Source organism: Haplochromis burtoni, unplaced genomic scaffold, assembly GCF_018398535.1.
Source record: "Haplochromis burtoni strain Fernald_Lab_line unplaced genomic scaffold, NCSU_Asbu1 Contig_1059, whole genome shotgun sequence".
Taxonomy (NCBI): domain Eukaryota; kingdom Metazoa; phylum Chordata; class Actinopteri; order Cichliformes; family Cichlidae; genus Haplochromis; species Haplochromis burtoni.
Window position 1 is genome coordinate 33,564 of NW_024583420.1, and position 10,081 is coordinate 43,644.

General features: G+C 41.2%; 1 protein-coding gene across 1 annotated transcript in view; it reads right to left on the reverse strand.

The window, feature by feature from the left end:
* The window catches only part of LOC121813025 (immunoglobulin superfamily member 8-like), a 35,336-nt gene extending 30,625 nt beyond the window's left edge, over window positions 1-4,711 (reverse strand). Inside the window, exons 1-3 of the mRNA XM_042216439.1 lie at window positions 3,544-4,711; window positions 793-905; window positions 157-300 (exon numbers count right to left, since the gene is read on the reverse strand). Coding sequence (XP_042072373.1) covers window positions 157-300; window positions 793-905; window positions 3,544-3,589 — 303 coding nt within the window. The 5' untranslated portion in view covers window positions 3,590-4,711. The remainder of the gene's footprint in view (window positions 1-156; window positions 301-792; window positions 906-3,543) is intronic.
* Between the last annotated feature and the right edge of the window lie 5,370 nt (window positions 4,712-10,081).

Here is a 10,081-nt window from a genome sequence, read left to right on the forward strand (position 1 = left end):
GAGGCATTGGTCAGAATGGTTAAATACACACACTTTCATACCTGTGAGTTGGACCTGAGCAATATAATTTCCACTGATGACGTAGTCGGTGCTCGGTGTTTGACACTCGTAGAAGCCAGCATCCGTCAACTTCACCTCAGCAATCTTCAGCTCCACCTCGTTGTCTTGGAAACGCACCACCGATATGTCGCCGGACGCCACGCGCTTGCTGTAAGACTGGTCGGAGTAGCGAGAGTCGAAAGAGGAGATTATCTTTGTCTTCTGCCCTTTAGCATCCTTTAACATATTCCATTCAAAATCCTGCAGGAAAAGAGAGGAACAAAGACGATGTGAATGTTATATTAGGGCAAACTTTTAACAACATTCAGACTTGAAGCAGAGGAGCATATGTTTTCTAAAAAAACCCAAAACAATAATAATAGTAATAAAAATAATAAAAATTTATGTGAGGGACCAAAGTCTCACACATGACATTCTTGACTTCTGAAAATAAGCTCACAACAAATCCACTATTAGTTCATTTTTGAGGCACGTTCGACAATGTAGACGATGTTCAACAGTTTGAGGAAGAAACTAAAATAATAATAATTCACTAACTATATTTGTGACAGTAGAAACCACTGCACAGGGTGGTCATTTGCATCATTTCAAAGTGTAACCCATCAAACTAACAAACAACAAAAACTTCTAGACTATCTGTGTGTGTGTGTGTGTGGTGTGTGCTGTGTGTGTGTGCTGGATCAACTCTTTCAATTCCAGTGTGTGTGTGTGTGTGTGTGTTGGGGAAATGACCTGCTCACTAGGTCCTGTGTATTCTTTGACATCACATCTGATGGAGACTGGCTGGCCCTCCACCCGGATTAATGGACCAGGAGGCACCGTCACCACACGGGCCGAGCACCCACCTTGAAGAACACAGAAAACATTTTAAAAGATTAAAAGTCTATAACAGAAAAAACTATGTGTGGAGGCTGAGTTGGACTCTGAAACCTCTAAGATGAAAGAAAATCCTTCTGTATATGAAGCAAAAATAGAATTTACATGAAGAATACGCTGTATTTATATACATTTGCCCCTCAGTACAACAGACTATTGAGGTCATATTGAAGTTTGCTGGGCCTGTAGCAGCTTGAATAAGGTAATGACATGTTTGACAATGACACTGTTCAATGTTTTAATCATGGACAGTCAGGTGAAAGCCACACTGGCTGACTTGCAACAAATCCTGGCTGAAGAACAGGAAGCCAAGCTTGGTCAGTGTGTGACCACACCTGGCATCCAGACCAGCATGAGGAGGAGCAGCCAGGCTGTTGTGGCTGTGTGTGGTTCTTCCACATGTTTCCACAACAAAAGAGACACCAAACAAGGCTCAATAGCAGAAATAGCTGTTTTGGCACTGGCACTTTCCTTAGAAATGCGACATCACCGAAGGTGAAATAAACAGGCCTTTGTCTCATGTGCCACCTTGCTGAGGTAACAATTGAAACAGGTGAGGTGCTGGGTGAAATGCGTACTCCAGGAGCTCTACAGGGCTTTACTGTGGCAGTGAGACCTGTAGAGCTCCTCTAAGAAGAGGAGAGCACTGTGCTGATGACTTTCTGGGGTCATCCTGTGCAGGCAAATCTCCTCGTCAGCCAGGGTTTTTAGTTTGGCAGATCCCCAGATGCATTTGTTGGTGGCGACGGTGTTCATGGAGTGCTTGATGTAGGAGACCTCAGATGAAGTGTACTCATCCAGGTTTCCCCAGAATAAAAAATACTCTTACATCTACAGACTTTATGTAACAGGTTTCAGAAATTGCAAACTTGGTTTAATACAGATTTTACTTGCTGTCAAATCGTGTTTTTTGTTTGTGGTTGTATTTTGCTGGTTTCTGTATTTTAATTTATTACAATCTATTTTAATCTACTGTTTTATTGATGTCGTTTTCTCTCTGTAAGGTGACCCTGGGTTTTAGAAAGGTGCCCTCAAATAAAATGTATTATTATTATTATTAATGTTAGAAATTATTAAGCTTCAGCAGTCAGCAGAGGTCTACAAACGAGGAAGCATTTTTACAGAGCAAGAAGAAATCTTCTATTTTTAAATGTAAACCAGAAATCTGGCCACAACGTCAAGAAAAAGCACGATGTGCATGTATGAGTCAGCCTGCTGAGTGTTTTCCGTTTCATAAGTGACAAAACTTCATAAAAGCCACATTATGTTTCACTTCACCGTCTGTCAGCAGTAGTCTACAGTTTAAGCTGTCTTTATCTTCACATTAGGGATGGATAATTGACATGTTGGTCTCAAGAAAGCTAATATGCAACTAATACAAGTTACTATCATGTGACCAACCACCAACATCTTTCCGATTTAATTCAAAGTATTTTAAAACAAAATTTGAAAGTGAAAAAAATTCACACATTTGCAATACCAGGTCAAAGAACTCAGATGCAGCTCCAACAGTCCACTCAGGGTTTCTGAACTTCACCTACAACAGATGTTTTAAGTGTCCACTTGTTTGTAATTGATGGATTTGCAACAACGAACAAACACAAATCCCAAACATTGCAGCACCTTTTTTTTTTTAAAGAAATAAAACCACTAAAACATTTTGGAGGTGCACTCAAAAATATCAAAACAGAAACCGTTAAAAAGGGAAAAAATGCAGACGTTTTATGGCTCGTTACAGGATAGGAAAATGAAAGTCTGGTGGTCACAGTAAAAGGGGAAGTACATTAAAGAGGCTTCCTCCTCTCCCAGAGTACTAATGTGATGTGTAATGGGACAGTTCCTGTAGGGCATATATTCAGGTATGCCAGTGAACAGGTCCTGGTTTGTCCCTGTGGAGAAAACCAGGGAAACCAGGGAACTGGCCGAGCCTGATCATAATAATACAGCTCATCTTTATGGCCGGGCCATCACTTCTCAGCAGGTTAATGGGACCATGTCAACTCATGTTGGCTAACTGGTCTTAGTGGGAGTACAGTTCGCTCGGGCTAATGAGAGGCTGAACTGGACAGAGACTGAGAGACATTTATTTTCAATCTCTTTGATTGACTTTTCAATTCGGCTTAATCCAACATACCAACCAAAACCTCTGTTTCACTCAAAAAGTTACAAATCAATTGGATGTTAAATGCACTATTTTTTGTTTAAATTTTTTTTTTTTTTTAAAAAGATAGTCAAAAATGAAATATTAAATTGGCAGACTTCAAAACGGGGATTAATATTTGGCTTCGTGTCAAACGATCGCCTGCCCAACACTGTTGCAGTTATTTACCAAAAATGCCTGCGAGTACTTTTTAGCACTTGTTTAGCTACAATGGCAAAATGAACTGATAAAGATGTATGAGACAGAGCAGGTAAATAATGCACAGTGATAACGATAGTTGCAAAAGATATCACTTATTTTTATAAAACACCTTCCTAAATCCTGTTGACTATAAACATAACATGAAAACTATTTTAAAAATACATCACTTTTTCTTTTCTTCCTTTTTTTAAATAAAAGGGCACCAGCAGAGTTAATTAGCCACCAAGCAAAGAAGTGTCTCTTACTGAGCATGAAAATCCCAAAAGTGAGTGCAGTGACATAGTTTTCCATTTTCCTTCCACTTTTTTCCTTGTCCCTCGATTTCCACGTGTTTTCTCTGGAGGTAAGACCGGTCCTCTCTCGCCACTGACACTTACCACTGTATGTGAGTGCAGGAAATGTGTGACAGCGTGACAGAGGAGAGAGAGTCTGTGAGTGTGAGAGAGACAGAGACTGAGCCTAAGATTGTGGTCAACCACCAGACAGATGCTTGGGGCCCAGACTAGTGCCAGCAGGTCTCTGACAGCAGAGACCTGGCCTCCCTGAAAGGACCCCACTCGTGCCTCTTACAGTTCAAGTGGCATTCATAGTTGTGTTTCAGTGAATGGCAGCTAGGAACAAGAATGAAAATTGAAAAGCAGAAAGAAAGAAGAAAAAAGAGGAAGAGGAGAAAAACCTAAATGCTGCCAGTTTATTTTTAACTTTAGGTGGCAGACATTTCAGTGAGGAACCTTCCACCAGTTTAACACGAGCTAGTTTAACATTAATTAACTCAGAGCGGCCAGCTCTGTGTCCAGCTCTGGTGGCTGTAACATGACCGAGAGGCGTGCACAGCTTCCTTGGTGATGTCAGAATACTTATAAAATAACTGACCAATTCTCCCAGTCAACTGTTGCACAGGGTAGGTTTTTGGGGTGTGTATAGGAAGGGGTGAGGGGGTAATATGGTGAAATCCTGTCCTGGTACAATACCACCATACACCCACAGCTCGCCATGCGTGCCTGATACACAGGGGCGGATCTAGAAGGGTGGCATGGGGTGGCAAGTGCCACCCTAAAATGATCTCTTGCCACCCCAAGTGCCACCATAGTTTTGCATATGACAGTGTTGTTTGTTAAAATAACATAGCATTAGCACTTTGAGCGTAGTTACAGTTAACAGTGAATATAAATGCTAAAACTGAATATATCGCATAGTGTTCCCCCCCCCTCCATTAACAAATGGTTCAGCCCATAGCACAGACAGTCTTCTTTTCTAGTTTTCAGTAGCAAGATGCTTATGATTGTGCCAGAGCACATTTTGAACAACACCATGGGAATTTCAGATTTCACACAGGTGGTTGGTTGTTACACTCTGGAAATGGAATGAAGGTGAGTGTTATTAACCCTCTGGGGTCCACGGACTCGCTGCACCTCCAACAGACTTCAACACAGATTTTTGTTCATGACACTGCAGATTTCTGACATTTTGTGTAATTTAAGCATGTAACAATTAGATTTTTTTTTCTAACAAAAAACAGTGTGAAACTTAAATTAGATTTGTGTTTGTAAATGATCCGCCCCATGTTGTGTAGCTTTCTGGATTTTGGGCTACATATTTATTTATTATACAGGCCATACAGTACATAAAATCACATGTTTTATGTAACTAAAGTGTTTAATTATGTGGGCTACAGAAAATAATTAAGTTATAGATGATATTTACATGACAAACGTGTATACTTATTGCATTTGAATGTGTGTTTGTGAAAAAAAAGGCTTTGATTTTGCCACCCCATGTGATTTCTTTGCCACCCTAAGAAAATTTCTCTAGATCCACCGCTGCTGATACACCAGCTTAGCCCTGTCATGATTGCAAGCCCTTCATGCATACAGGGCAGCACATCCAGACACTGTCCCCTGGCACAAAGACCGGTCTGGCTACTTTATTCTTTCATTACCCTACTTCATATTCATCACCTGCGGGCTCTGGTGAAAGTTGCAAAACTACAATGTTTAAAATAATTATGAAATCTGTACTGAGATGTTGCCACACAGTTAAATAATCTATGCCTAATAAGCACCTCACCTGGACAGCGCACAGCATTGTCTGGTTGTTGTAGATTGCCTCGATCGGTGGTGTCTTGTTGTTTAGCCCACAATACTTTGGCAGCTTGGGTGGTGTTTTGGACGTTGCTGCAGGCTGTCCTGAACTGGGGATGTGGGCCAGTAGAGGTGGGTTTGTTTTATTTTTATTTTTTTACTTTGGAAGGTGACGATACACTATGGATTTGTTGTATTCAGCAAAATTATCCTCCTCTCCACAAGTGAGCCATAGAGCCAGGGTGGGCTGACAATCTTGAACCATCACTGGCTGCTTCATCTGCTTCAGTTTTCCAGACGACAAACGTTCTGCTCAGTGGCTCTTTCTAGTTCTTGGGTCTCGCAATTTCCAGGCTAATCTTAAATCCCACTTTTGACACTAGAGTGGCAAGCTCACATCAAAGTGTTAAAATTTGCAATTCTTCTGATCAAAGACCGCTCAGCCTCAGAAATGCAGCTTTATTAGTGTTAACACACGCACACAAACAGGAAATAGTGGCCCCGGCGGTCAGCAATTGTCACGGCAGTCTCAGACATTATGCATTTTAGAGCTCACATACCCATAAATATGGAGCTAGATTGCCATCTTGTGGCCAATAAGAGGAACGATGATATAAATGCCCAAAACACAGGGTAGAATAACAGAAGGGAAACACAGAGGAGACTAAAAATAACCAAAAAAACACCAAACTGGAGGTTGGCATATAACTAACACCAAACAGGAACCAACAACTTAGATGCTGAAGCAGTCGCTGCACCCGTGGCAGTCCTCTTAATCTGAAAAAAGTAGTGCAGCTCAAATTTGTAATAATCTCAGAAAAGCTGAGTCTAGTTTCAAAAAACTAGACTGAGCTTTTCTAGTAGTAATTTCTGCTGTTACAGGGTGAGAGGTGGGACTTTCAATAAATACGTGATTAAATCATATTGCATATGAGACTAAAACTTCATAATGAGCAAGTTATATTTTTGTGCGCAGCAGGTTGACATTGTGTGACATCGCTTTCCTGTAACCTGTTCATGGTGCAGGTGTGAAAGTTGCAATTGCACTATTTGAGCATGCAACACTAAAAAAGAGGAGTCAGTGTAAATGGAGTTAGTTTTTATAAGTGGCAGATAAATTTAGATACAACTTCTCAGCTCAGCAGTGAGGTTTGTCACACATTGTGTTTAGGATGCTAGATGCAGGCTTGCTGTAGTTTCTGGAGTGAGAGACAAAAACATTAACATTAGACTGAATGTTAGACTATAACCAGATCAACAATGCATTCAAATATGTTATATTTTAATGAAACCTTTCCAACTCTCACTAAGTAAACAGAATAAATCGCCTGTGGTCTCATGCAACAGTCTTTATATACTCTGTTATTTCTGCTGGTGTTCTGTCTGGTACCAGTCTTTGAGTTTCAGCATCCTTTTTTGACCTATAGCAGACCTTTTAGCCATTTTTAGCAAATTATGACACACATACTGTGTCACTTCACACCACATTTTCTCCTGTTTCCGTCACATTCACCAAAATTTGCAGTGTAACTTTGACTCTGTGCCTTTTTGGTATCTTGTGACTTTCACTGTACATAGCATTGGACACAGCCATAGCCAGTCAAAATGTGGGACATTGTCTCAAGATGTGGGACAGAAAAAATCCTGTGTAGTCCTACTTAAAGAGGGACATCTGATCTCCAGCTGCAGGGTTAACATACAGAGCCAGAAAACCATCCACACTCACATTCACAACTATGGCCAATTTAGAATTGTAAGTTAACTTAATGCATGCGTCTGGAGAAGATCGGTGTACACACACAGGCACAGGTCACATGGTAACTTCCCAAACTGAGGAAAGGGCCTAGCCAACCCACAGGTTCAAACCCACAGCCCTCTTGCTGTGAGGGGAGAGGGCTAACCGCTCAGGAGATCCAGTTCAAGTTCAGCAGATCATGAACAATGTCTGCGAAATTAGTTCCATGTATTTCCTCAAAAACATCAGAGAGCAGAATGTTTTTGATCCAGTGTTGTTTACACTCATTTACACAAGCTGACCGACCCACACAAATGTGGGTCGGTCTCCATGTCCACGTTCATACATGTTAAAGTCTCCATCCTGTGACCTTCACTTATTTTTATCCAAGGTGTGAATTGTTGAGCTTGCATGTTGCACCTGGTGGTTTTCACTTGAAGAATGACAAACTATTTGTGGGAATGAGTCACATGCAAGAAGTCACTTGTTTACCTTTGTTTACAAAAAGTGTAACTAGGGGAACTCCATAGGTATTATTTTACACAACATTGAGATATCAGGCCATCGGGTCCTACGCATTGCTTGTGAATGAAACTGCAACCCTCTACATAAGAGGTAGGGAACGTTAGTCCTGGAGAGCCGGTGTCCTGCAGGTTTTAGATCTCACCCTGGGTCAACACACCTGAATCAAATGGTTAGTTCATTACCAGGCCTCTGGAGAACTTCAAGACATGTTGAGGAGCTAATTTAGCCATTTAAATCAGCTGTTGGATCAAGGACATCTAAAACCTGCAGGACACCAGCTCTCGAGGCCTGGAGTTGCCTACCCCTGCCCTATATGATTTCTTCTACACAGCTTTTTTTAAAAAAAAAACTGCATACATGAACATGACAACACCCAGAAAGAAAGCAAAAGCAAGTGCTTAATCTTAAACATCTTATTCCTCTCACACGGCTAGAAAGCTTAAAGAGCTCAGTGAAACAGGCGTAGGCTAAGAAGGAAAGAGCAAACTGATATTTCCATCCAGAACTGCTAGCTCATTTAAAAGTGAGGAACAATCCTCTGAACATTTCGGTTAAACGATGGGCGGCGAAGACAGAACGCAAGATGCCAAAGATGAAGAAGGCGATGAAAGGAAGTGAGAAAAAGGAAGAGGGGTGGGTTAAGAAAGGAAACCAAAATAGTGAATTGCAACTGTGTAATCTGTCAAAGTGCTGCTTGTTATGTTAACTTCACAATCTTTCTGCTGTGTAAATGCAAGACACACACATGACACACACTCTCACACACCGTGCTCTGGGTTTCATGTTTATTACTTTTCAATGTACAATGTAAATTTCCCAGGCATTGCTCCAGCAGCGTGCCAGCTGCTCACAATATTGCTCCTCTTTGGTCCCGACACCTCTCCAGCTTCTCCTGGTGCTTCCCCTTCAACCATCCACGTCACCTCTCCCTCTGCAGCTGAGCCACAACACACACCTCCCTGCCACACTGCCAAACCTCGACAGTGACTCCAAAAGTGGCACGAAGGGATGAACAACCACTCTTCTATAAAATATTCAATCATTTGGTGTTTTGGAGACGATGACGGACAGTGCTGGGTAAGATCTGAGATCCATGAAAGCCAGAAAACACAACACATCAGTAAATCCTGCAGTAATGTCCTATAGTCTGTCATCTTGAGTGAGACCAGTCCCAGAACCTTACCAAACTTGTAGCAGATGGCTGCCCCTCCCTCAGGTTTCATCCTGTTAAAAGGGAGTTTTTCCTTCCCACTCTAGTGGGGATTGTCCGATTCTCTTTACCCTGCAATATAAAGCACCTGCAGGCGTCTGTTGTTTTTATTTGAGAATATATAAATAAAACGGAAATGAATCGAAGATGATCAGTTATCACTGTATTTAAACCATGCGAGTAAAACAAAGCTCACAAAAAATAGACAATCTCCTTCAGTGTTGGGTTCAGTTTTTATTGTGTTACTGATCTATTCATTTTCATCACCATCATAACCCAGTCAGTCCATGCTGCTGATGCTTTTCAGTCAGAGAAACACAAACAATATCACCACACCATCGATTAATAACAGCGATGCATATCTTACTAATATAGCCACTGTGATATCAGTTTGCTGCAAACTAATGTGGTTTTGACAACACCGGGCCAGAGCTGCACGGAGCCACTCTGGCATCAACAAGGAATTTTCATCCTTATGAATTGCAGCTCACTGTATATTTTCTCTTTTTCAGTCTTTTCTGTGTAAACCTTAGAGATGGCTGTGTGGAAAAATCTCAGCAGATCAGCAGATTCTGAAATAGTCAGACCAGCTCATCTGCCGCAAACAACCATGGCATGTTCAAAGTCACTTAAATGTCCTTTTTTGCCCTTTCTGATGCTCAGTTTGAACCTCAGCAGGTTTGTCTCATTGAGCTGGTGCCATATGATTAACAGACTGGATGTCGGTGTTAATGAGCAGCTGAAGGGATGTGTTTAGGAATTTGGCCTGTTTGCGTTAACAAATAATACTGAACTAAAACTTGGATCTTTTGAACATAGACTGTATAATTATTATCAAAATGCAAAGCTATCAAAATGGTTCCTCTTTTCAGTTTTGCACCACATAGATCACACCACAGTGCAGCAGGCCCTGCATTTTTCACAGCAGCTCTAGATGTCTCTAGATATGACACGAGGAAAATATGTAAAGATGCACTGGAAGGTGTGAAAATAAGCGAACAGCAGCACTGTGTGGGCGTGCCCATCATTCAGTCATTGTTGTTCACACACAATGAAGCCTGATAAGGCAGACAATAAACTAAAACATTTACAGTAACATAATATCACTTTAGTGAAGAAAGAACAGAATCTGACACTAAATTTGGCAATTTTCTGTTGCTATAAACCAACAAGTACAGGAAATCATCCACACACACACACACACACACACACACACACACACACACACACAC